This window comes from Hyaena hyaena, unplaced genomic scaffold, assembly GCF_003009895.1.
Source record: "Hyaena hyaena isolate Hyena2069 unplaced genomic scaffold, ASM300989v1 scaffold_252, whole genome shotgun sequence".
Taxonomy (NCBI): Eukaryota; Metazoa; Chordata; class Mammalia; order Carnivora; family Hyaenidae; genus Hyaena; species Hyaena hyaena.
The window spans coordinates 1,894,886-1,921,414 of record NW_024080884.1 but is presented as its reverse complement, the minus strand read 5'-3'; the positions used below and the strand labels follow the sequence as shown (position 1 = coordinate 1,921,414).

The window sequence follows — 26,529 nt, the reverse complement described above, 5'->3', positions numbered from 1 at the left end:
CAGCCAGTATAAGGCCTACTGCCCTTCCTGTTCTGGTGTGGGAGTGGGCAGAACTATGTACATAGACTCCTGGAGGAGCCACATTCCCCAGGGTGTAACTGCCCCGATGTTTGAGGTTATCAATGCATTGAAATCCTTGGGCCAATACAGGCTGGGTAAAGACTGGCCCCTCTAGGTCGTGAGAAGGATGTACACAGATACACTTGGGAGAGTGTAGACACTTGGGAAGGGGTACAAAAGTTTGGGGGGGGTAATTTACTATTCTTAGCTCCTCTAGCTGTTGAACCCACCTGGAAGAGTTACTGTGTGTGCAGCTGGAGAACAGAGCTTTCCCCACGGCTCCATATTATCCTAGGTTACTGGAAGGTAATGGTTGTAAAGGGAGAAATTAAACAGTAATGCTGAGTGGTGTCCATGATCCAAAACATGGGTGTATTGGGTTTTTAATTGAAAGGGTGAAATCAGCACACCAACCCAGTTGGTGGCATTACAATCTGTGTCATTTAGATTTCCTAAGTAGGCATGCCACATTCCATGCTTGAAGCACTGAATTGAGACACTGGAAAATTGTCTGATGGTCCAAGGGTCATTGGCAAGGTTGTAATAGACCGCCCCCAGAGGTGATGCTATTTGGTAGCTGACCCATCTTCTGGATCTGTTTTTATGGGTTGAATTATTGGGGGTATCTGGAAGCACAGACTTTGAGGTGAGGAATAATCGGGGTCCAATTCCTGAAATATCTGGGGTGGTGGGAGTGGATAGATCAACACAGGTCCCGTTAGGGCAGATGAGAATCCCTTCTTGGGAAGAGGAACTTGGTCCAGTGTAGTTTTTTTGATGGGTAATTAGATAAAGAGAATGAGCAGGATAAAATAGGGGGTAAGAAAGGTGGTCCTGAAAATGTAAATGACAAATCCAGCAACTGGAAAAGTTATTTCCCTAAAAGGTTATGTTGGAACCCTTCTGTGGACCTGCATGGGTTAGAAGAGTAATGAGAATGAGAAAAATACACAAGACTTTTAGGGCCATTTCTGGGGGTTAGATCCAACAGGAAAGATGTTATTTTTTTGTTTTGTTTTGTTTTGCTTTGCTTTGTTGGAAAGAAGGGGGATTGTCCAAGGGTAGCAAGAAAACGAATTCGTAGGATCAAGTAGGCAAAGGTTTGCAAAGAAGAGAAGCAGTATAAGGAAAATCCAGCCAATAGCTAACATTATAAAGCAGATATTCATAGTAAGATGTCAATCACTTATCTTCTTGATGATGTAGTGTAGATCTTCCACTGACTCAGAGGAATAGGATGGAATGTCTTCAGTTTTCGATTGTGGGTAGTCTGGAGCCACTAGTTTTATTCTCAACAAATGAACCCACCTAGCTTTGCCTTGGAGCTTAGCTGCTGTTGGGGTGCTGAGAACCTAGATGCGTCGCTACCGTTTGGGGTCTTATTGAGCTGAATGTAAATCCTCCTTCCAGGTCTTTAATAAAACCATGTCCCCTGGTGTGATCTGGGTAGGAATAGGCTCTTTCTTGGGTACAAGTAAAGATGACCTGCTGGACCTGTCCTATCTGATTAAATGTTTGATAAATTCATGGGTTTCGGAATCAAGTAGCAAGTCTGCTGTTAAGAAAGGAATTTCAAAAGGGCTGAGTTGGAGGTCTCATTTTAGGGCCATTCTCAATCTCAAGAGGGATATGGGCATGAGTTCTGTCCAGGATTCTGAGGTTTCCTGGCAAGATTTTTGGCCAAGATTTTTCAAAGGGTTTGATTAGCCAAGAATTGGTGTCTCCAGGCAGCATGGAGGTGGTCATGAGCTCCCAAGACAGAAGACACTTGTTGAGTCACTCTTGCAATAAAGAATGAGCTGTTATCACTCTACAGAGACTTTGGAAACCCAAAGTGTGGGATAATGTCCTCTGGTAGAGCTTTCACTACCTCTTGAGCTTTTTCTGTTCTACCAGGATGAGCTTCTATCCAACCAGTGACGGTGTTCACAAAGACCAAGAGGTATTTCTATCCCTGAGATGGGGGCATCTGAGTGCGGTCTATCTGCCAGTCTTCTCCAGGGTATATGCCTTGTCTTTGGATGGTCTGAAGGAATGGCAGTAGTCTAAGCCCTCCCCCAGAGGTGTTCTTGTGATAAAGGTTACAGCCCCTGGTGACTTCCTTGATCACCCTTGACAGGCCAATTCCTAAAAACGACTCTATTAACTAAGGAGGTTAATGTGTCTCTTCCCAAATGAGAGGAGTCATGTAGTCCCTTGATGATTTTCCACTGGAACACCTGGGGAAGATCACCTTTTTGCCATCCCTTAGGATGCCGTTGATAGTGTTTCTGCGGAGCGCAGTATTTTCCTTTATGTATATTGGGGATTTTGTTGAAGGATTGGCCGACGAAGGAGCAAAGCTCCTTGTACTGGGAGTTTGGGGCCCTAAAGTCATCTTTTGGAGTTTGCTACACATATTTGGCTTATAAAATGAATTCTCAGGACCAACCATCCCTCTAGGGCATCTGGATCTACACTGGTGAACTTCTGTGGCCCTTCTACCAGATGTGACTAAAAAAGAGCAGGATTCTCATTGGGTCCTTGGGTGATCTCCCTCACCTTATCATAGTTTACTAGCTTGATGATACATCTCTTCATGCCTAGTACTATGTGGTCCCTGAAGCCTAGTCCCTGCTACCTGGGGTGATAATTCCAATAAGGGTCTATCTGAGGGATGGCTCTCATTCTAATGGGACAACTGTTAGGCTAGGTAGCATGAAGAGCATCTGCATATGTTTCTGCTTCTGCCCAGATGTAGAATCACTCCTCTGTACTGCAGCAATAAGAGAGAATGACCAGAAGGTCCTTCCAGGTTAGATCAAAAGACTAGAGTCAGGCTCCAGAATTCCTCAGTAAATTTTCTAGAATCCTCAGAAAACTGGCCTAAGTACTCATGGCACTGCCCAAGATCTGACATCAAAAAGGGAACGTAGAAGGGCACCGGGGTGGCTCAGTCAGTTAAGCATCTGACTCTTGATATTGGTTCAGGTTGTCATCTCCTGATCGTGAGATCAAGCCCTGCATCAGGCTCCATGCTGGGTGGAGCCTGCTTGGGATTCTCTGCCCCTTCCCTGCTTGTTCATATGCATTCTCTCTCTCTCTCTCTCTCTCTCTCTCTCTCAAAATAAATAAGCATTAAAAAAATAAAGGGTGTGGGGAGCTCCTGGTGGCTCAGTTGGTTAAGCTTCTAACTTCTGCTCAGGTCATGATCTCACGGTTTATGAGTTCTAGCCCCTCATTGGCCTCTCTGCTGTCAGCACAGAGCCTGCTTCAGATCCTGTCTCCCTCGCTCTCTGCCCCTCCCCGACTTGAGCGTGCACTCTCTCTCTCTCTCTCTCAAAAATAAACATTAAAAACAAACAAAAAGGAACATACACTCTTGTGGTCCCCTGGGGTCCACCTGTCACCTCCTGGGATCCCTACCCATTCTTCTTGTCTCTCACTGGAGACATCAAGTTCCAATATAGTTTTATAGTTAAGACTATCATTTTCTGACTAGAGCTTCCAGTCCTCTAGCTTATATGGAGGCCAAGGAATGTTACAAAAAAAAAAAAAAAAAAAGAGCATTTTCCTACTTAGGCTTTCTTTCTTTCTTTTGTTCTTTCTTTTTTTTATGTTTATTTCTGAGAGAGAGAGAGTGGGAGTTGGGGAGGGGCAGAGAGAGAGGGAGACACAGAAGCTGAAGCAGGCTCCAGGTTCTGAGCTCTCAGCACAGAGCCTGACTTGGGGCTCAGACTCACAAATCATGAGATCATGACCTGAACCGAAGTCGGAGGCCGCCACCCAGGTGCCCCTCCTTATTTTTTTTTTAAGTTTATTTAATTATTTTGAGAGAGAGAGCGTGAGCAGGGGAGGGGCAGAGAGAGAGGGAGACACAGAATCCCAAGCAGGCTCCACGCTGCAGCACAGAGCCCTATGCAGGGCTCAATCCCAAGAACCTGAACCAAAATTCAGAGCAGGACACTTAACTGACTGAGCCACTCTGATGCCCTTATTTAGGCTTTCTAATGGGAACTGATCCCAGTGCCTCAAAATACATCCCACAGGGAATTCTTTGGGGATGGAGGTGGAACTGCCATTGTGTTCAGGGAGAGAGTTGACTCCTGTCAACTAGAAAAGAAGCAACTAAACCAGGCCTCCCACTACGAGAAGGCTGGAATACTATTTCCCCGAGGAGAGTTAGCTGTCTTTTGGGAACCTGCTAGGACCTCAGTTGGGAGCTCTTCTAGAGTGTTCCAACGGCAAGAGGACTATGGGCATCCCCAGCCTGCTGTCCGTTCATCTGGTCATCATGGCTGTGGCCAGCATGCCATGTGATGACCCAACAACAGCCCTGGCGTCGCAGGGCCTAAGTCTCTTTCCAGCATCTGCAGTCCCGAGAGTGACAGCATTCCTGACAACCCTAAATGAAATGATGCCTGACCCTAAATGAAATTAACCCTGACGTCCCAGGATGCAGCCCTCTGCAACAGGCACCATCATGATTTCAAGATCACTGAATCTCCCACTCTCCTTCTATTGATAGGCCTCTTAACAACTGGTGGCAAACAACAGCCACCACAGACAGGGATCTCTTTGAGTGTCCAAAAACTTCTTGTCCGACCTGTTGATCTCTCCTACTTTGTGGTTAGTTCTGGTGAAACTAATCTCTATTTTCCAGTTCTCTTTGCATCCCCGAATTATTTGGGTGGAGCCACATTTAATTAAGTGATGGATAAGGCGTACCCACAGATCCGCAGGGAGAGCTCTCTGTAAGTGGGGTCCCTTGCCAGGGAGCAAAAGGCTTTATAGCCTATTTTATGATGATCTTTAAAGTCGAAGTTGGCAATCAGTGCAGAACCTTTGTGATGGGTGATGGTGTCTTCCAGGTCCCTGTGCCCCACCACCAACAGAGAATGCGTACGTAGGTATAAGAAGAAGTGGCTGAAGCCAGACAAGGGGGGTGGGGGTGGGCAGAGTGTCCTATGACCAAGAAGCAGATTCCTGAAGAGACAGCCTGGGAATATCAGTCACCTAGGGACCAGTGCAGAGGATCGCTGGTGTCGCTTCCACGAGTGGCCACAAGTCCCTTACACGTCTGGGAGCACTGAGGATCAGTTTTATGTGTGCATACCCAGATAAGCCAAAGTTTTAATTACTAGTGCAATGGAAAGTCCCGTGGGATTGCTGTGTGTCCTGAGAAATCATCTCGGATACTTCCGTAACACTTTTAGTCGCTTAAGAGTGCCTTTCGGCTGGAAGGAGCAAGTGTCCCTTTAATTCTTTGGAGCTGAACATTACTTTCTCATAAATACTACTAGACCATTCTGTTCCCAGGTAGATCAGAAAGAGCAAGAGAACAAAGCAATGGTGACTTGACTAAGCAACACTCCAACGCAAGAGGCGAGTGTTGGAGACTCACCAATGAAGAGGGTTCCTCAACACTCCATTTACCTCTTCCTGCCTGGCTCCCCAAAAAGATGTTGCCAGGTGAACTGGTGACACCGGGCCCCTGAGGCCTCTGCCCAGCCCAAGGATGTCCCTGGGGGCTCCGGGTCTCATTGCAAGAAAGAATTCAAGGATGGACCAGACACAGTGGATGAGCGGTTGCAAGCACTAAAGTTTATTAAGGTGAAAGTATGCTCTGAAGAGGTGAGAGCGGACCGGCTCCAGGGAGAACTGCACACTGGGGGGTTTTGGGGGTCTACATTATTGACAGCTGTTAACTAGAATATTTATTATCCGAGGCAGCGATTTCTTGAAAGCAGGGTCTCGGGCCTTTCCTTCCTTATTTGGTCAGGGTTTTCTGGTCTTTGTCAGCCGGTTTGGGCCAGTCCAGTTTGATTCTTCTTCCTGTGGCTTTGCTGCCGCGACGGGCCTGACTTTCTTATGGCTGCACTGGCCACGACTTCCCTTTTCCTGGCCTCCAGGTATCCTGTTCAAAGCTAACTAGCTTCCTACTCTAACCGGAGCATAGGACAGTCTAGAATCACCAGATAAGGGGTGTGGTGCGATGACGAGCAAACCAGGCAAGAGATTTAGGAGGATCTTGGATCCAGGAAGGAACTGGGGAAGCGATTTCTGGACTCCCCAAAAATCCCGGTCTCCAGCTCAGAGCCAGCTGCTAGGAGGAGGCCCTAAAAGATGGCTTCTCGGGCAGTGGCTAGCTGCTGAGAGTCACTCTTCCCAGCAGGAAACTACGATGGTCTTAACGCAGGAAGAGAGAACCCAACACTGCGCCTAGCTGAACACAACGCGTTTGGGGAAGAGAACTCGCTCTCGCACTCTGAAAAGCTGGAAGCAGATGGGCACGCCCCCAAGCCCTTTCCCAGATCTTATTGGTTGCCTTCAGCCAGCCCCTCTCTCAGTACGTCTCTGCTATTGGTCAGTATTGCCAAGCTTCGGCGGTCACAGACAATATCCGGAACCAATCGTCTCCAATCCCCACCCGGTCTCTCCGCAACCTGTGAGTGACATACACGCAAACCAATGAGAAATAAAAGTGAGGATGCGAAAACGGGACTCCTTCCCTTTTTTCCTCAGCTCGTTCAGCAAATGGTAGAAAAGGCTGAGCAGCTGATACCAACCACCAATCCGTAAGGGCGGAAGAGGGATGAAGAGAAGAGTGATGGGAGGGGGTGACGTGGCAGTGACGGGGGCATACCCTGAAATGAGTGGCGGAAACAGCGACCAATCGGGAGCCGAATTGGCCGGGCACTCTGCATTCTCGTGTCCTCCCTGAGCGCCGGAGCCTGCGGGAAAGCACCAATGAGCTTGTACATGAGTCTGATTGGCCTTCATCTGAACCAATCAGCGGCGTTTGTGGAAGACGCGTCCCACCCCGGGCTCTCACTGGGCGGTGTGGGATGACAGGCCCGAGAGAAATGCCAATGTCCTAGGGGTCCTCCGCAAGTGACGCTCAGCGGCACCAATCGACTGCCTCTTTCCCGGCGACCGAGCCCTCCTCCCGCGGCGGGCCTGGCGGGGCGGGGACGCTGCGCGGCCGCGGCTGATGCGCTAGCCGTGTGGGGCGCTCCGGGCGGCGACGGCGGCTCTCGTAGGCGGTTCCGGTCCTGTATCTCGGGGCGGCGGCGGCTCATGGCGGCGACGGAGCTGAGAGGGATGGTGGGGCCGGGGCCGGCGGCCATTGCAGCTCCGGGCGGCGGCGGCACCGGTCCTCCTGTGGTGGGAGGCGGCGGCGGCGGCCGCGGAGACTCGGGGCCGGGCTCCGGGGCCGCGCTGGGCACCGTGGCCGCGGCGGCGGCGGGCGGCCCGGGCCCCGGCGCCGGGGGAGTGGCGACTGCGGGCCCGGCCCCTGCGCCGCCGGCGGCGGGGGGCTCCGGCGGCTCGGGCGCCGGGGGTTCGGGCTCGGCTCGAGAGGGCTGGCTCTTCAAATGGACCAATTATATCAAAGGCTATCAGCGGCGGTGGTTCGTGCTGAGCAACGGGCTCCTGAGCTACTACAGGTAACTGCTTCCGGGGCGCCGTCCCCCACCGCAGCCCACAGTTCCCGCGCCGTCACCCTCTGGAGCCGGCCCCGCAGCCAAGGTCGCCCCAGGCCCCTTTTCGTCACCTGCGCGCACTGACAGCCCGCGACACGAGCCCACCCTCACGAAAGTGAACGCACCGGGGCTTCCCTCTCCACCTGGGTTACCCGCCCTTGGTGCAGTACCTTCCCCTCCGTCCCTGGCCTTTCCAGTTGTTTGGAGAGCATCTACTCTTCCATTGTGTTTGCACCAGCGCCGCGGTGCAATGATGAATTCTGCAAGGAAGGCGCTGTCGTATATGCTAAGGGGCACATGTAGGAGAGCAGAGCCCAGGCACGGGTCTCAGGGAACTTACTGTGAAAGTCCCAGATCTTAGCTGTCTGTGCCCAGCCTCCAGAATTCAAGGTTATTAGTAGCCTTTGATGTACCCGCCGTTGCTCTCTCCACGTTTCACGCACAAGGACACCAGGCACAGGGTGGCCTCCGTATCTCTCCCCTGTCTTTATCTCTCTCAGACTTGGCATGTGCTTTCTCCTTCTGGACAGCCCAGAATGGAGATGTGCACTCCAGGGCTGCTTTTATTTACCCTGACCCCACCTCCCACCACGGGAATAATTTCAGTGGTCCCTCCAGTATTTCTGGGGTCTCTTTGGGTGGTGCAGTTTAAGTTTTATTAAAAGAAGAATCCATGCCTTTGGTATGATTACTTCTGTTCAACAGTGTTTGTTTTGGAATGTTTAATATATAATCGTGGTGACTCACAAGCTTGCCGTCACCGTAGCATGCTTTGGGCTATTCAGGTTATCCGACATAGAGGGGGTAAGTAAGATGCTGGATGTGGAGACAGGACATAAACATTTCCTTGGGGTACTGGACAGTTTGGATAGTTTCACTGACTCCCAGCAATAACCCTGGGAGTCAGGAGATATTCCCATCTTACTGATGAGGAAAACTGAGACTTAGCCTGGGCAACTTTTCCAAGGTCTTGAAGAGTCAGCATTTGAAACTGGTTCTCTTGTTTCCATCATAAACTAAAACCCAAGTTATCCTTTCCTGAATCAATCAAATGACAGATAATTGCTTGCCTGTAGCAAGTATGTTTCAAGATCACCTTTGTTATATACAAAATATACATAGTTTCTAGATCACAGTACTTTATACTAAGTGTATAAAAGTTTCCACCCTTCACTGTATACGAAATGTATACAGTTTCTAGATCACACTACTTTATATGAAATGTATAAAATTTTCCTTTAAGGGAGACTTTGCTTATTATAATGGCATTCCTAATTGAAATCTTTTTATGAAGACCATCCTATTTAAGACCCAAAATGCTGTTAAGAGCAGCTTACTGTATTTCTTTTCCTCTGCAGGTAGTCACTCTGCTACCGGGAGAGATAGGGTGAATGAATCTCTTCCGTCATCTCCACTGTATCAGCACTTAGCGAATTTTGAGGGGGAAATTGAAGGTGGGAGTTGGAGGTTGTTGAAGCAAGAACCACATTCTTATCTAGTCTCTAACAGTGAAAAATGCCTTAGCACATCCTCACTGCTTACGCCACATTGTGAACAGCTGTGTGTGTCATTTGCATCATTATATTCAGAATAGATTTTAATTTTAACCCTCTCAGTACTCATCCAGGATGATCAGTTTAAGGTTCGATCACACATCTAAAATTTTAGTGTGTTCAAAGTTTTTCTCCTGTTCAAGTTCCTGTTTTCCTGGTACACTGACCATCATCCTAAAATTCAGTTGATTCGTATCCTAACTTGGCTCGTAAGTCACTATTAACAGTGCTCATTTTCAAAAGTTGTGTATCAGCCGAGGACCTTACTGTATGATCATTTTTCCTCATCCAGATTCTTATCAGATCGTCTTTCCAGGCCAGTTGACCTTTGATCGGTACCAGTCTTAATATTGATCTTGGTTGGACATTAATAACTTCTATGTTGCTATCTCTTCAAGTATTTGGAACCCCTTTTAACTTCTCTCTTACAAGAGCTAGTGGCACCTGCCTGACTACAGAGCAAACTCCTTCCAAAGCATACCAAACCACATATTGGGAAATATGCCACAGGCCTGCCTTTGCCAGCTACGATGGTCCCACCCACAAACCAACCCAGCAACAGGAACTAGGGTTATCAAATCTATACACTACCTTCAAAATCACAGTGAAGTTCTTCTACCAACTAGATTGGTAGTTTCTTCTTCACAGGGTTCTCCGTGTCCCCATCTCCCTACAGTTATTTAGCTAAGTTGTCATTCCTCCTGCTTCTCATGCCTCCGAAACCAATCCTCTCCCCTATATGCTACAAAATATTGCTTTCTTTTTAACTGAGATCATATACTTCCTAGACCCATCCTGTGATGAACTGTCCTCAGAGGCTTTGGCGGGCTGCTTCCCTCTTTTCACCCATCCTGTTTTTCCTTACTTGCACAGATACATGGATGGCCCCTTCCTTAAAGCCATATGTAGAGTCCCAGCTTTCCCAGACACAGGATGACCGGGCCATAGCATTAGTTTTCCTGACTAGCTTCCAGAGATTGGGTTACTGTGTCTGCTGGCTTTACAGGGAGCTTGCCGGTCAGAACGCACCACCTCATTAACACTGTAGTGCCTGGAGAACTTACCTTGGACTCTCCAAACCATGTCTTTCCAGCCTCTATGCTAATCATTGATAAACACAGGTGTATCTGGCGTGAGCCCAGGGGCTCCTGGGCCAAGCCTGCCTCGCTCCTGGGCTTCCTCGGTATTTCCGCCACTGCTACAGACTCTGTGTGGTTTAAGAGACTCCTTCAGTTTATGGAGATGACCCAGGCAGAAGAGATTCCTGGCCAGTCGCTTGCGAAAAGTACCAGCACGTTGTGAGTCACGTGGTGCAGGGTCTGAGCAGCACCTTTGGAGCAGAAAGCCAGGGTCTGAAATGGGGCCTGCATTATTCATAACGTAACTGTAGCTGGGGGGCGGGGGAGGGGAGGTAAGCATAGAAAAACCAGGGATTCACATTACAGCATGGCAGGTGCACGGGATGAAAAATGGCCCAGTCCAGTGAGACCCCCCCCCAACCCCCCCCCGGCCATCCCATACTGCTCGTTTGTGCATTTGAGGAAGAAAACCCAGTTTCATGTGACACACTGAACAATAGCAAATCTGTCTTCCTAAGCCCAGTAAACAGACTTTCTCAAACACACCAAGTCTTCGTTTCTGGAGGTGGGGTGTGTGTCCTTTCTGGCACACAGGGGCTCTGGACGTGCCAGGTGTGTTGGGCCGCTGGGCTCCAGTGAAAAGGAAATGGCTCCGCTCTGTACTGTGGCACTTGGCCAAGGACTTTGACCTCTTTATGTTCCAAGTTGGTCAGGGAAAACTGTGGTCTCAACATGCAGGTCTCTGGGCAGAAGCAGCGGGCTGAGTGGAGGGAAATTTCGCTCCGTGGGCAAGGTATACTCAGGCCTGCTAGCAGCTTGGTATTTTACGTGAAGTGGCTTATAGCCTGTTGTCACCAAGTGGTGATGTAAAGTTCAAAAGTTAGCCTATTAATAGAACTGTCAGTCAGTAGAGATGGGGAAAATTTTTACACCCAGTCCTCCGAGAACAGATTTGCTGAATCGTTCTTAGCTATTAATAGGATGGCTTAGGAGTTCCCACCAACAGAGTCCAGCGGACCTTTGGCAAGAATAGATTCCAGAAAGAATATACTACCTGGTGATTCTTTTAGGATTATTCTTTACTCCCACAGAAAGCTAGTCATTTCTCTTACATATCATTTGACCTGTAGTCGATATTTAACGTGCCAAACATCTCAGCGTTCCTTACACTTATGCAATATAATTCTTTTTTTTTTTTTTTTACATTTTTATTTATTTCTGGGAGAGAGAGAGAGACAGCGTGAGCAGGGGAGGGTCAGAGAGATAGGGAGACACAGATTCTGAAATAGGCTCCAGGCTCTGAGCTGGCAGTCAGCACAGAGCCCGACGCGGGGCTTGAACCCATGAACTGCGAGATCATGACCTAAGCGAAAGTCGGACACTTAACCGACTAAGCCACCCAGGCGCCCCTTGTGCAATATAATTCTAAGCATAGTGTGACAGTTCTCATTTGGGCTGGGTTACAGTTTGGGAGGGGGGTGCAGTATATGCAGAATGGAGCTATTCTTTCTCTGAGGCGATGAGATCGATATAAGAAGTTCTGTTGCAAGAGTTTATAAACCAATATTTTATAACTATAACTCGCTAAATAAAATGGAATTCCTGACTACAGAAGGGCAGGAGGGAACTTTTTGGGGTGATGGAGATTTTCTACAGCTTGATTGCGAAGGCAACTACACAATTGTATACATTTGTCGAAACTCAACCGCATTTCACACTTAGCATTGCCGGATTACCATCATATGTTGTTAATGCTCCCGTGAAGGCGATTCCTAAAAGGCTAAGGGGGAGAGGAGCCGCAGACCAATGCAGTCTGACTCAGAAACAGCACTTACTGGCTGTGAAAGGAGAGCCCTGCTGACTTGGGAATTGGAGGGAGCCATCTGAGGGAAGTAGTAGAACTTGCTGTTTCCTAGGACTACTGTGTTTTTCAAAAGGGTAACGGGAAGACGAGGGATGTGGTGAGGGATGCACCCTCTGCCAACTTTGTCCTGAGCTCCTCTTCGTCTCATTATTGTAGGTCGAAGGCCGAAATGAGACACACCTGCCGTGGTACCATCAACCTCGCCACGGCCAACATCACCGTGGAGGACTCCTGTAACTTCATCATTTCCAACGGGGGTGCTCAGACCTACCATCTGAAGGCCAGCTCAGAAGTGGAGCGGCAGCGCTGGGTCACGGCCCTGGAGCTGGCCAAGGCGAAGGCCGTGAAGATGCTGGCAGAGTCAGGTAGGGAGCAGAGCACGTAGAGCTTGCCCCTCCTAGGCACGGAACTCATCCTCTCCCTCCCTGTCATTTAATTATCAGCCGTCCCCTAGGTGTGTCGAGCTTCTCATCACACGGTGTCTCTCCCTACAGCGGTGACTTGCAGCTGGGGGCCAGTGCTGCACTGCAGGGGACACTAGGCAGTGTCTGGAGACGTTTTTGTTGTCACAGCTGAGGCACGGTGGTGCCGCGGGCATCCAGTGAGTAGAGGCCACGGATGCCGCTAAGCCTCCGACGGTGCACAGGGCAGCGCTCATGACAAAGATGGATCTGGGCCCAGATGCCAGGAGTTCTGAGGCCGGGAAACTCTCCTGGGGGCATGATGGGTGTCTTGTGGCTTTTAATGCCATTTGACTACTTTAACGTTGTGAGAAATAATTATTTTATGGCTGGGGCAGCGTGAAGATTATTACAGGTCACAATTTGGTTCTCTCTTTGCTTTTTTCTTTTGCCCCTGACAGTTTCTTATTTTTTTACAACTTTTTTTAAGTCGATTCCATCCCCAATGTGGGGCTTGAACTCACAATCCTGAGATCAAGAGTCACATGCTCTAGCGATTAAACCAGCCAGGGGCCCCTTTCTCATTTATTTTTTATTTAAAATAAAACATTTTTTTTCTTTATTCCTATTTTGAGAGAGAGACAGAACATGAGTGAGGGAGGGGCAGAGAGAGAGAGGGAAACACAAAATCTGAAGCAGGCTCCAAGCTCTGAGCTGTCAGTACAGAGCCTGATATGGGGATAAAACTTAGAAACTGTGAGATCATGACCTGAGCCAAAGCCTGACGCCTAACTGACTGAGCCACCCAGGCGTCTCTCTCATTTATTTCTTAATTGAGTTGAAACCGTCTTTATAGATTGCCAAAAACATTACACGGGATACTCTTTTTTTTTTTTTTTTTTTAATGTTTATTTATTTATTCTGAGAAAGAGAGAGATCTCTGTGCAGGGGGCAGAAAGAGAAAAAGATTGAGAGAGAGAGAATCCCAAGCAGACCTAACGCTGCCAAGACATGGGGTTCAGTCTCATGAACTGTGAGATCATGACCTGAGCCAAAATCGACGGTTGGACGCTCAGCTGACTGAGCCACCCAGGCGCCCTTACATGGGATACTTTCTATGAGAAATCTTCATTTCACTACCTTAGTTTCTCTAAAAAGAGCAGCCTCATCATGTTTTGATTTTTCTTCGAGGGAAATGCTCGGATTTCCCCTGTCCCAGCTGTTGATAGTTTAATCACACTGAGCATATTCACTCAGGGCTGCCCAAGATGGTCACCTGCTGACTGTTGTTCATCTCTCCTGTTTTTCTTATCCCCTCTCACCTCCCACACTGGATTTTCTATCTGTTGCCCAGTGAAAGGGAAATTCCCTGCTTGTAAGTTTTCTTGTAACGGGTTATATTTTGACTTTGGTCCTGCCTCTCCATCTAGCAGACAGGACAGGCCTTCCTTTTTTCTCCTGTTTTGATGTTAGTGCTGACGTTAGCTCCCTCAAAGGAAGTGACACTGTTGGAAAAGCACTTGGCGGTTGCAGAGTGTTAGGTATGAAACTGCTCGCGAGAGGTACGACACGGCTCTCAGTTCGATGTTTTGTTGGAGGGCCATTTAACACAAGGCCTTGCAGCACCTTCAGTGCTCTGATGGCTTTCATGCCAAATGAGCATCACAAAGTTCCCGAGCTCTCCTCTGGAAGAGATAAATCAGTGGGTCTCTCGGTGACGTAGATGTTGTTTGCCAAGAGCCAGACTGCAGCTCTCAACCCATTTCATACAGGGCTCACCTACTACCCAGCAGATGGGCACGTAGACTGGATTGGAACCCTCAAGCTTGAGTAAAAGGCTCAACAGTTCATTTCCAAGGCCAGGAGCCATTTAGCTTCTCCATCCTGTCCTCCAGGTCATTGGTTCTCAAAGCTCAGCGTGCACTGGAATGGCCTAAGCAACTTACTCAAAATGCAGGTCATGGGCCTTGCCTCAGACCAGCCCAATCAGTTTCTGGGGGTGAGGCCAGAGCCTCCTTGGCACCTTTTAGAAGAATCCCAGGGGTGAGGGGATTGAATGTAGGAGGTCAGAAGGTACAGACTTTAAAAAGATAAATACTGGGGAAGTAACATACAGCATGATGACTATGGGTAACACTATATGATATATTTGATCATTGCTATGAGAGTAGATCCTAAAAGTTCTCATCACAAGGCAAATAAACATTTTTTCCTTTTTTTTTTTTTTTTGGTATCTGTATGAGATGATGGATACTAACTAAATTTCTTGTGGTAATCATTTGGAAATATACATAAGTCGAATCATTATGCTTATATATTGCTATATGTCAATTATAACTCAAACTGGAAGAAAAAAGAAAAGTGTGAGCAAAATAAATGCTTATTGTGTGGCCCAGGGCAGGGGGCGTGGGGGGAGAATAACCCTGGCTGTCTGTGGCCCCACACCACGGTCGAATCAGTGGGGAGCTGTGGACCGCACTGTGGTCAAATCGTCGTCTGGTAAGGGCGAGCACCCGGTCGGTCAGAACGCCTGGCCTGAGGAGAGCTAGTTTAGCTGTACACAGAGTTGGTCGGGTTCACAGTCCAGTAACTGGCATCCTCCACCTCCCCGTCGGGCCCCTACAGATGAGTCGGGAGATGAAGAGTCTGTGTCACAAACCGACAAGACTGAGCTGCAGAACACCCTCCGGACGCTGTCCAGCAAGGTGGAGGACCTGAGCACCTGCAACGACCTGATCGCCAAGCACGGCACAGCGCTGCAGCGCTCCCTCAGCGAGCTGGAGTCCCTGCGGCTGCCCGCCGAGAGCAACGAGAAGATCAAGCAGGTCAACGAACGGGCCACGCTCTTCAGGATAACGTCCAACGCCATGATCAATGTAAGTGCACACGGTGCCCGTGTTGCTTTTTTAAAAATGTATTTATTTTTAAATCATTTTTTAAGCTTGTTTATTTATTTTGAGAGAGAAAGCATGAGCTGGGGAGAGGGGTGAGGGAGAGAGACTCCCAAGCAGGCTCCATGCTGCTAGCGCAGAGCCCAGTGTGCAGCTCCAACTCCTAAACCGTGAGATCGTGACCTGAGCCGAGAGCAAGGGTGGGGCACTTAACCAGCCAAGCCACCCAGGCACCCGCTATGTTGCTTTTTGATTCTTTCCCTCTGGAAACATCATGCTCCCTGAGTGCTGGAAAATCGCAATTGATAAAGCACAGAGCGTTAGGTCCTGCTTCACTGCTCGGGGGACTCAGGTGACATTGTGTGCTGCATGCAGTAGAACAGGCCGCACAGATGGAATGACTTTCGTGCTCTGCTCCAGCGGCTGGTCAGCACGCCGCTCCAGCGTGGGAAGGAACTAGGAGTTCAGAGGTCCAGCCTTGCTCCTGCAGCCGGCAGGACATCTGCTGGTGTTAGTTGGGTCCCTTTACCTCTCCGGGTTGTGGTTTGGTCTGTTTGTTTTCTTCTAGCTTTATCTGTTGGATCTGAGAGGCCTCTGTGGGTCCTTTCTACGGTTGTGTTTGAGCTCCAGGTTGGAGTCTGACTGTACTTTGCTAGTGTGTTCTGGCCTATAGTGTGGTAAGTGGGGGCTGGCCAGGTGCTAGGGAGAACTTTATAATATGAGCTAGTCCCATCTTTAGTCCTTGATTTTGGGGGTAACTCTAGGTTACCTTGATTTTAGGGGTAACCCTAGGTCACTCTAGGACAGAGTACTCCAGTTTGGGTACTTTGGTCCCAAAAAGAAGGGGCCAACGCTTCTGCCTCCTTACGACTCCGGCCTCAGGAGGCTGATGGTTTTGGGCATCAGTGATGTATTTCAGATACTAGGTGATAGTTGTGAATTGAATACATGGTTTAAACAGTGCTGGTGACCAGTTCTCACCTGGCTGGTTGTTTCAGTTAGCTTGCACATGAGAACACCAGAGGATGAGTCCTAAGGCAGGTGAAAAGAGAATCCTGAGAAAGGGCTTATGCTGGCTTTTCCCCTAATTCAGTGGGATGAAATTACTCCACTAGGGCCACGTTTTCCCTTGTTCAGGTAGTGACACTAAGACGTCTGCTTAGAGCTAGTTTAGTTCACAGGGCTTCTAGGGATCAAAGGTCTTCTCCTGTGACCAAGGGAAAATTTAGTTTTTCTCACTTAAAACCCCTTTGTTACTTAATAGAAAGTTGTTCTAACCTTGATTTTCATATCATTTTCTGAAGTGTTGAACATTTTCTTTAGTGCTCTGATTCACATGAGGTAGAAGAGACTAATTATTTTTGTCCACTTTCGCCCAGGACCATTTTACCAACCAGCATGGATGCTTGTGTTTCTAATGTCTAGTCGTGTGCTCTTTTTCCAAACTGTCCTACTTCTTAGTGACTGCGTGCCTCTTTTTCAGGTCGTCTTATGATCAGGAAAACCTCATAAATCATTCAGGTCAATTAACTTTTTTTTTAGTTTATTTATTTATTTTGAGAGGGGAAGAGCAGAGAGAGGAAAGAGAATCCCAAGCAGGCTCTGCGCTGACAACCCGGGGCCCGAACTCATGAACCATGAGATCATGACCTAAGCTGTCGTCAAGAGTCAGACATTCAACTGACTGCGCCAGTCAGACTCCCCAATAAATATACTTTTTATTTATTTATTTAAATGTTTATTTCTGAGAGAAAGAGCACAAGCAGGGGAGAGGCAGAGAGAGAGGGAGACACCGAATCTGAAGCAGGCTCCAGGCTCTGAGCTGTCAGCACAGACCCCGATGCAGGCCTTGATCCCACGAATTGTGAGATCATGACCGGAGCCGAGGTCAGTAGCTTAACCAACTGAGCCACCCAGATGCCCCTAAATATACTTTTTAAATAGAACAGCTCAGGACACAACAGTCTCCTGACAGTGAGTGTTGCCTTTTATCCGTGTCATGTGGACACCCTGCTCCGTGGCTGTTTTCTTCTCCTCCAATGTGAAAAATTTGCTAAATCAAACACCTCCTGATTAAAACATTTCTCACAAAACTGAAACTTTGTTTGGATTTTTTTCTTTTGAAAAAATGCTCATGTTTGTTCCTTGGGGCAATTCTTGTTCCCCAAGTTGTAAATGTTCAGAGTTTGTGTTGAAGGGAATGATCCCTTGGAAGTGAGAGGTAAGTTGGGTTTTTCATTCTGTTCTCCCCAGCCCCCCTGTGCCCCCTTCATAGCTGGTTGTGGCTTGAAATGCATTTTTTATCATTGTGTTGTTTCCTTTGTATCTTTTAGGTGATGATGGCAAGGCCTTAAAATTAACATGCTAACTTCACATCTCAAAATAGGCCAAGTTTTATCAAAGCATGAGTACATTGCACTCAATTTCTTGGTTGCTTAGGACATAGCTTTTATTACCAAAGTGAATCTAACCAAGGAAGTAAATTTGACACTGTTAGCGCATCCATCTGCTTATTTAGCAAACATCTGTTGAGCCCCCTCTGTGCTCTAGGCCCTGTGCCTAGAATATAAAACAGATGTGGATGTGGTCCCTGCCCTCCGGGAGATTATTCTCTAGTGAGGGGACAGAGAAGTAAGTGGATCTCCATAGAGTGTGCTAAGTGCCGTTGTAGAAAGGAACACAGGCTGCTATGGTATAGTACATTCGAGGCTTTTAGCTTAGAGCAGGAAGATTAGAGAAGGTAACTCCTCAGCTAAATTCTGAAAGACGAGAGAGCTCGGGGCCCTGAAGTTCCAACTGCCTTGGTTAACTAACTCCAAAACCTGCTTCTTCTGTGAATTCCAGTTCTTTTCTGTAAACGGTGATGATACTAGTAGCCGCTCAGAGGATTGTTGAAAGGCTTTTATTAGCTAATTGATGCAAAGTGTTCAGCAAAGTGTCTAACCTATAATTGTCTCACTAAATTTTAGGTATGATCAGTAGTATAAGAAGTGAGGGAGAAGAGCAGATCTTGGCGCAGCTGTGGCTGTGTGGATCCCTCCGTCTCTTCCAAAGTCTGGGAACTACTAATTGGCCATTAGAACAAGGAAGTAGCTAGAGATAAGACAGGTCAGGGATTAAGTGTGGGGGAGGGGACGGGGTGCAGATCTTACTAAATGGGCTTGGTAGAGTGGATTAGAAGCGGATAAGACCGATTTTGATGGAGGCTTAACTATGATAGCTGACACCTTATTGAATGCTTACTGTGAGTCCAAGATTTCTAAGTCCTTTACATGTGAGGCAACCACGCTTTGAGATGGTTGCTGTGGTTATCCTTTGTTTACAGCTGAGGCACAGAAAGGTTAAATAACTTAACCCAAATTCCATAGCTAGTTAGTGGGATGGAGCTGTGATTCAACCCCACCAGCGGAACTCCAGAGTAGATACTCTGTACTGCCTCTGAGTGTAGAGGATGGAAAGAAATGTCCACAGATTCCAGAAATAGTAAAGAAGAATCAATAGCACAGATCATCAGAAATGGGAAAGGGAGAAAAATTAAGAATCAAGAATGCCTCCTGGTTTCCTGGCTTGGGCAGGAGGTACTGTTCTTGGTGCGGAGGGCAGACCCCAAAGGGAGAGGCAGAGTCAGAAAGGGAACGTGGTGAGTTCATGCTGAGCCCCAGTGATTTTGAGATTACTTTCAGCCATTGGATGGACAGTCGGATATTCTGTCTCCGTGAACACAGGGCTGGAATTACTGTTTTAGCAATCATTAGTCTATAGCAGAGGTTGAAACTAGGAGAGTAGATAATTCTGTTAACCTTTTAGTTTCTCCATAACGGGACATAGACTTTAAGCTTACACTGCTTGCTTCCTTCATTATTTATTAAGCAAACTTTATCAGGCTCCTACTATGTGCAAAGCCAACTAAGTTAGGAGCTGGAGATCTGTATATAAAGAAGGTATAAACGGGGTCTTCAAGTTGCTGAGAATCCACCTGGAGAGACAACATCAGGCGCGATACCACTGTGGATGGTAGAAAACCAGTATGTGCAAAGTGCTGTGAAATGCAGAGGAGAGATTGGCTGCTCAGGAGATCATCACAGAAGAAGTAACATTTGCCACAGGCCTCAAAGAACCAAGAGGACTTGGCCAAGCAGAGGAAGTGGGCAGGAAAGGGCATTCCTGGCAAAACAAATCGCATGTGCATGTGGTAGGCAGCCCTGAAAGAAATGTGTCCGAGAAGTGGCGAGCAGTTCCACATGGCTCCACCGTTGGGTTCAGGGGTCGATACAGCTGCCTGGGGAGGAGGATACAAGGCAGGCGTGGCCTCACCTGAAGGGTCGTTTACCTTCAACCCAACAGTCAGGTGCCCAGTGGGGAGCCCATGAAGGGCCTAATATGATCAGATCTATGTTTTGTCTCCAGAGCCCTCCTTAGATGCCTCAGATAGGCTTCAGGTTGTTGAGGTCAGTTGTTTCTCTTAGTGACCAAAATAAAAACCAGTTACGTTGCCCCATATTTGATCTAATACAGGGCAGATTCCCTATTCATTCAGCATCTGAATCCCTCAGCTTGAGGCAACCTGAGTTTGGTCCTGAATGTATTGAAAGCAGTTTTCCTCTGCTTGTCCTCATTTTTCTTTTAGTCAACAGATTTCTACTTTTGGTTCCGTTCATGTAGCTGCCCTTTGTGATGTTGCCACAAATACTTCGTCTAGGTTTACTGCTCACTTGGCATTTGTGTAGTCCTCATGACCAGGAATATATAAAAGAACCGTGACAACCATGTTGAGCTTTATTTTTTCCTGGCGTTGACCTTGATTGCTTCACGGACCTGGTTTTGGGATAACAGGGAGTCTTTCGTCGGAATGTGCTCAAGTTCCTAGAATAAGGTTACTTAATGGGCTTGCACAGGCCTGTGGGGCAATCTCTGACCAGCTGAGTCGAGTTGACCCCTCTCTGCTCTTTCTCCACGCAGGCCTGCAGAGACTTCCTCATGTTAGCCCAGACCCACAGTAAAAAATGGCAGAAGTCCCTCCAGTATGAAAGAGACCAGCGTATCCGGCTGGAGGAGACCCTGGAGCAGCTGGCGAAGCAGCATAATCACCTGGAGAGGGCCTTCCGGGGCGCCACCGTGCTGCCAGCCAACACTCCGGGCAGCGCTGGTTCCGGGAAAGGTAAGACGCTTGGCCCTCGGGGGTGCCGGTTCGCGCACACACCAGGCTGCCTTCTGCCCTTGATAGAGGTGCCGTGGCCTCTCCAGAGCCAGGGACTCCCACAACAGGGGACTGGAGCTGGCCTTTCCCCTGGCCTTTCCACCACTTTCTATCACACGCTGCTGCGTTCATGGCTCGCGGTGTATAAAGATCCTGCCGTGGTGGGTCTGGGCGAAACCGAGCCCCGGTAAGTAACGGGCTGCTTCCCCCTGCAGATCAGTGCTGCTCTGGCAAAGGAGACATGAGCGATGAGGATGACGAGAATGAGTTTTTCGATGCCCCTGAGATCATCACCATGCCTGAAAATCTGGGCCACAAGTAAGTTGTCCTCGCCTCCATGTTGAACACGTCTGACCGTCAACGTTGAGAGATGTTTTGGTGGGAGGGTCGGGGCTGTCAGGGTTAACTGAGATCCGGGCTCTTTTCCTTGAACGAGCGGGACGCTGTCGACTTTTCTACACGAGCATGTTGTCCAGAGATGTTTAAATTCACGCACATTCAAATCCGAGCGCTGTCGCTCAGTCGCCCGTTACATGACAGAGTGGGTGCAGCATGCTTAGCATTGCGCTTTGTAAAGAAGTGGTGAGGAGCCAAGTCTAGTTGTGATCTGTGTTCTGACCCTCATGTGTTTCCCACCTGTGTAGACGTACTGGCAGCAACATCAGTGGAGCCAGCAGTGACATCAGCCTGGATGAACAGGTAACCCTCATGGGTGAGGGACTGGGCTCTGATTCCCAAGGGCTAAGAGAAACAGAAAACGCTGATTCTTTCTTAGTATGGGGGAAGGAGGGGGGCTATAAATACTGGCTTTTCTGTTCCTTGTGGGTGGTTGAATGGCTTTGTTTTTGCCCTCAGTACAAGCATCAGCTGGAAGAGACCAAGAAGGAAAAGAGAACTAGAATACCGTACAAGCCCAACTATAGCCTCAATTTGTGGAGCATCATGAAGAACTGCATTGGAAAAGAACTCTCAAAGATCCCCATGCCGGTGAGGTTCTTACACACCCAGGCTCTGCCCTGTGACCACCTGCTTGAGAGGCACCTCGGGGCATGGTCTTTGTTACCCTGATGGTCATAAACTGTCCCTTCAGATCAGCTGCTTTCATGTAGTCTGTGGATCTGGTTTATTTCCAGAGCACTTAGAATCCGATGCATTAGTTTTTAACATTCATGAGCAAATTCCTAAGCTAGATGTGCCGGGGCGCATGCACAGATAAATATGGCGTAGTTTCTGCCTTTCAAAGAGCACGTAGTTGAAAAGAGACAGACACAAAGACAGGTAGAGATTTTTACTCTCTGTGGTAGCGTTACGGGAAGGATTGTGCACACACAGGCTTGGGGAGCACAGAAGCATCGTTTCATCTGGGAAGATGAGGACCGTCTCCATGGTAAAGTCGGTGTTTGGTGTTTGACCTCCCTGCCTCCTGTCCCACCCTCCTCCAGTCCCCCACCCTCCTCTAGTCCGTCCACATTGTTACAAAATTGGCTTGTTTAAAGTTACAACTGTGGTCATGTGACTCCTTAGCCTACAGTCCTTAGCTGGATCCTTTTTGCTTTGAGGGTGGTCCAGATTCCTCAGTGGGCTTGATATTTCCTCCCTTGGACCAGGTCCCACCTACTGGCGGTCTAGTCACTCAGAGTCAGAGTTACCGTCAGACATGCAGAGACAACTCGTTTCCGCCCCCCCTCCCCCCCCCACCCAGGGCATTTGCACAGACTGCTCTTTCTGTCGGGACTTACATCCTCTCTCCACCCACCCGGGCCATTTTTCTTTTCCCAGGGCTAATACCCTTTTCTTCAGGATTCAGCTACAGCATCATCTCTTTTACCAAGCTTTCACCCGTGTGTCCGGTCATGGTGGGAGGGCTGTCGCTTGTGTTCCAGTAGATTCCATTGCTCGTTCATTACATAGACATTTACTGAGTTCCCACGATCCTCCTGGTGTTGGACCCATATATAAGTTAGGTATAGGATCCGTGTAAGGAAACAAATCCCAAATCTGTTTAAACCTGGGGTCAGCAATCTATAGGCCTTAAGGCTGAATCTGTGTGCTATCTGTGCAGCCTGCAAGCTAGGAGTAGTTTTTATGTTTTAAATATTTCAAAAGAATGAAAGGGAGGATAGTATTTCATGATGGGAAAATTGTATAAAACTTCCATGTTATTGTCCCTCAAGCTGTATTGGAACACAGCGATGCCTGTTCAGGCATGTGTTGTCTGTGACTGCCTCCGTATCGGGTCAGTGTGACAGAGCCCATATGGCAGTGTCATATGGGATAGTAAATAGTTAGGCTTTAAGGGCCATATAAATATCTACTCTGTAGCCTTTTACAGAAAAAGCTGGCCAACTGCTGCCTTAAATACTAGCTGAACTCATTCTCCTGTTAAAGTCCAGAAGTAGGTGATCCAGGGCCCATGCCTACTCCACATTCTCAGGACCAGGCTTTCCTTCTGTCCTGTGGCCTCAGTTCCCAGGTCTGAAGCGGCCATTCCCGCTGGGACCATTGGGGTCTCATTCCAGCCAGTAGGAAGAAGGAAGGAGAAGTGCATGGTCCTGCCTTTTCAGGGTGTTTCCTGGAAATCACATAAACTATTTCACTTCAGTCTCTTTGGCCAGAACTTAGTTACATGGCCCCGGCTACCTGGGGAAGAGGCTGGAAGGGAAGACTCCTCCTTTCAGTGGCATGACCTTGTTGAAAACTGGGGGATTCTATTTCTTGCAGAAGAAGGGCAGAGTGGAAACTGGGGAGTGGCCTACAGAAAGTGTTCTGCTCCCTTCTTGGGTCTGATGGCCTGGTGTGTGGGTTCTGCCTCTCCGCCGACTGTGCTCCTCGTGGTCTACAGAGACTGTGTCTTGTTGGTTTTCATCTCTTGGATGCTTAGCTGGTGCCGGGCACATACATATATGCCAGTCAGCAGATGTTGACGTAATTAGTTAACTGGTCTTAGAAAACAAATAGATTTAGGGGCACCTGGGTGGCTCAGTCGGTTGAGAGTCCGACTTTTAATTTTAGCTGAGGTCATGATCCCAGGGTTGTGGGATCGAGCCCCACATTGGGCTTAGCACAGAGTGTGGAGCCTGCTTGAGATTCCTTCTCTCTCTGCTCCCCTGTCCTGCTTGTGCACTTTCTATCTATATAAAAAGAGAAGAAAAATAGATTTATAGGTAGGCATGTAGGATTTTTGTTAGAAAAATGTCAACCTCCAGACAAGAAAAGGCCATGAGTTAACATGTTAGAGACACATAAAACAATTGGTTCCCTGGGGGCTTAAAAGGAAGCGCCACCTGCCTGGAGCCTTGCAGAAAGCCGTGGGAAGGTGGGCTGGGAAGGCAGGTCCTTGCGGCCTTAGAAATACAGTTCCTGGGGTGCCTGGGTGCCTCAGTCTGCTGAGCGTCCAGCTTGGACTCAGGTCAGGATCTCAGGGCTCAGCAGTTCAAGCCCACTTCAGATTCTGTGTCTCCCTGTCTCTCTGCGCCTCCCCTGCTCATACTCTCTCAAAATAAATATTAAAAACAGGTTTTTGTTTTTTTTTAAAGACAGAACGAAATACAGTTCCTGTTTAGAAATAGCTTCTGAGTCTAGGTGACCTCTCTCTCCTTTACCATTAGTACCTTGTTGACATTGCCACCAGGGCTGCGCAACCCTGTACCTGTTTGCCTGAGCCCTGGGCCTCACCCTTCCCGGCTTGATGCTGTGTCACAGGACGACTGGCTCCTTCCTCCAGGAGGCTTCTCAGGCATCTGTGCCGTGGCGTCCGGCGGGGCCCCGCCAGAGGCGGGCTCGAGAGGAGCGAGGGACCCCAGGGTACTGCCCCAGCCCCCTGGCGGTGCCCTGGCAGTGGCCGTGTGGCTGTGGACTCCATGGGACAGGCCCCCCGAGGTGCAGCTTCTGCGGGTGTCCCTGGCCCCCGTCCTCCCGCTGCCGCCCTTTGCTCCTCCAGCCCGGAGCCCGTGGTCTCCTGCTGTACCCATCAGCCTGGTACCAAATTCCCCCCTTCCTTCTGCTTTAAATTCGCAGGCCCATTTGCTTCCCTGTTGGGCTTCTGGGTGATAAAATGATCAGTATGAAAAGTTTGGGGCTTTTACAGACCCCCTCGTTCCCGGAGCAATTGTAGTTCCCGGAGCAATCGTAGTTCCCGGAGCAATCGTAGTTCCCGGAGCAATCGTCGGGACCTGGCCGCGCATGCGCACAAAGCAAGGGCGGACGGTGGCGCAGATGCCAGCCCCGGGCCGTGCCAGTGGGGTCTCGCAGCCCACGCTGGAGCGCAGCGCCCCTCGTTCCCTCACCCGCACCGCAGCGTTACTTCGTGTCGCCTGAAGTTCTGCCGATGAGTGATTTTGTTGGCGTTGTTTCGAAGTACCTTCTGTAAAAAAGACTCTAGAGGATTTGAGCTGTGCTAGTCCGTTACCCCCTCAGTGTGCATTTTTTTCTTCCACTGGTTTTTCTCCAAGCGCCTCTCCGTGTTGAGAAGATGGATTTGGAGCGTGCTGCCCTGTTTTAGTCGAGGCAGGGGTAGCATGAGCGGGGACATTGGGGGAGGGGCAGAGAGAGGGATACCAGAATCCAAAGCAGGCTCCAGGCTCTGAGCTGCCAGCACAGAGCCCCACGCGGGGCTCGAACTCACAAACCTTGAGATCATGACCTGACCCCAAGTTGGTCGCTTAACTGACTGACCCACCCAGGCGCCCCAAGGGGAGTGTTATTTTGGTCCAGTGGCTCTGTGTTCCCTGAGAAATTTTCACAGATGAATGCTGAGTATGTTTTTCAGACAAAAAGCAGGCTCTAGCTTATTTATTTTTAAATGTATAAATGCCTAGAAACAAACATGAACATATGAATACTGGTTCCCTTTGGGTGATGACATCTCAGGTAAATGTTTTCCTTTATACTTTGTTTTTAAAGTGGGTTATAGTAACAATGATAAGACCCTTCACAATTGAGAAGGACAGTAAAATATTAGGGTAGCATGTGGCTCAGGGATTGATGGGTCAGAAGTTGGACAAAAAATACAGAATACAAAACAGAAAAACAGAGAAAAAGATCGTAGGAAGGAGAAGTGTTTTTGTTTGTTTTAACTGAAATATTGCTCTAGGCCAGCTCCATCCAATAAAAAGGGAGTTGCTTTCTTCTTTCGTGCCTTCTCTGGATTCAGAACTCAGGCTCATATCACTCGTTCAGTGATAGTGCTGTCTTGTAAAGCCAAATAAGCTTTAAGGGCTAACCTGGGAACCTTACCTGTTTTTCTAGTAATTTTTTAAGTCGTAAAAATTCGAAACAGTCAGTTTGGAAGCTGACTCCTGCGGGGATGCAGAGACGTTGTCTCTTTTGTCCACCTCTGTCTCTACCCAGTGGGTAGTATGGGGTCAGGCACGCGTGAGGGCTCAGTAAATATTTGTAGAATGCATACGTGAATGAATGGGTGTCTTCTTCCTGACAGAGGCCCTCACACAAACTTACCTCATCCTGTGGGGAGAGCCTGAAGTTTGCTCCGAAGCTGGAAAGGCAGAAACACTCAGTCCCCTGTGAGCCCCCATCATGAGCACTCCAGTCCAGAACACAGCTGTCCGGCCTCAGAGAAGAAACCAGAATCCCAGCCTGATGTAGAACTCACTCGATAACTCACAGTCCTCTCCTCCAAGAGTAGAAGCTAACTTTTGTAGTGTTTTCTTTTCACCAGTCAGGCCGTGCCTGTGCTTATCATTTACCAGCCTTTCTTTCCTCCCTCAAGAATTGTAAAAACCTCACTTCCTCCCCGGGTATAGTCGTGCTAAAATACATGTCCTCTTTGATTCATTCATTCTGTACCTAACTGATGACCATCTCCGATGGGTGAGGCACCAAGGGCTCTGGGCTGTGCAATGATGACCAAAGAGGCACGGTTCCCAGCTTAGCGAGTGTACAGTTAGTGAGATACATGGAAACAGTAACGTATCCCACTCACTGACATGGACAGTTGACCAGGGAGAGTGCGCTGCTTGGAGGTTAGTTCTAGAGCTGGTCTCCTGAGCCAAGGCCTCTTCT

The 26,529-nt window shown here is 48.5% G+C and overlaps 1 protein-coding gene across 1 annotated transcript in view; it reads left to right on the top strand.

Moving 5' to 3' along the window:
- The first annotated feature begins 5,940 nt into the window (after positions 1-5,940).
- The window catches only part of LOC120240334 (oxysterol binding protein), a 36,014-nt gene continuing 15,425 nt past the window's right edge, over positions 5,941-26,529 (top strand). Inside the window, exons 1-7 of the mRNA XM_039245045.1 lie at positions 5,941-7,487; positions 12,176-12,384; positions 15,046-15,296; positions 20,271-20,469; positions 20,724-20,826; positions 21,153-21,207; positions 21,364-21,495. Coding sequence (XP_039100976.1) covers positions 7,120-7,487; positions 12,176-12,384; positions 15,046-15,296; positions 20,271-20,469; positions 20,724-20,826; positions 21,153-21,207; positions 21,364-21,495 — 1,317 coding nt within the window. The 5' untranslated portion in view covers positions 5,941-7,119. The remainder of the gene's footprint in view (positions 7,488-12,175; positions 12,385-15,045; positions 15,297-20,270; positions 20,470-20,723; positions 20,827-21,152; positions 21,208-21,363; positions 21,496-26,529) is intronic.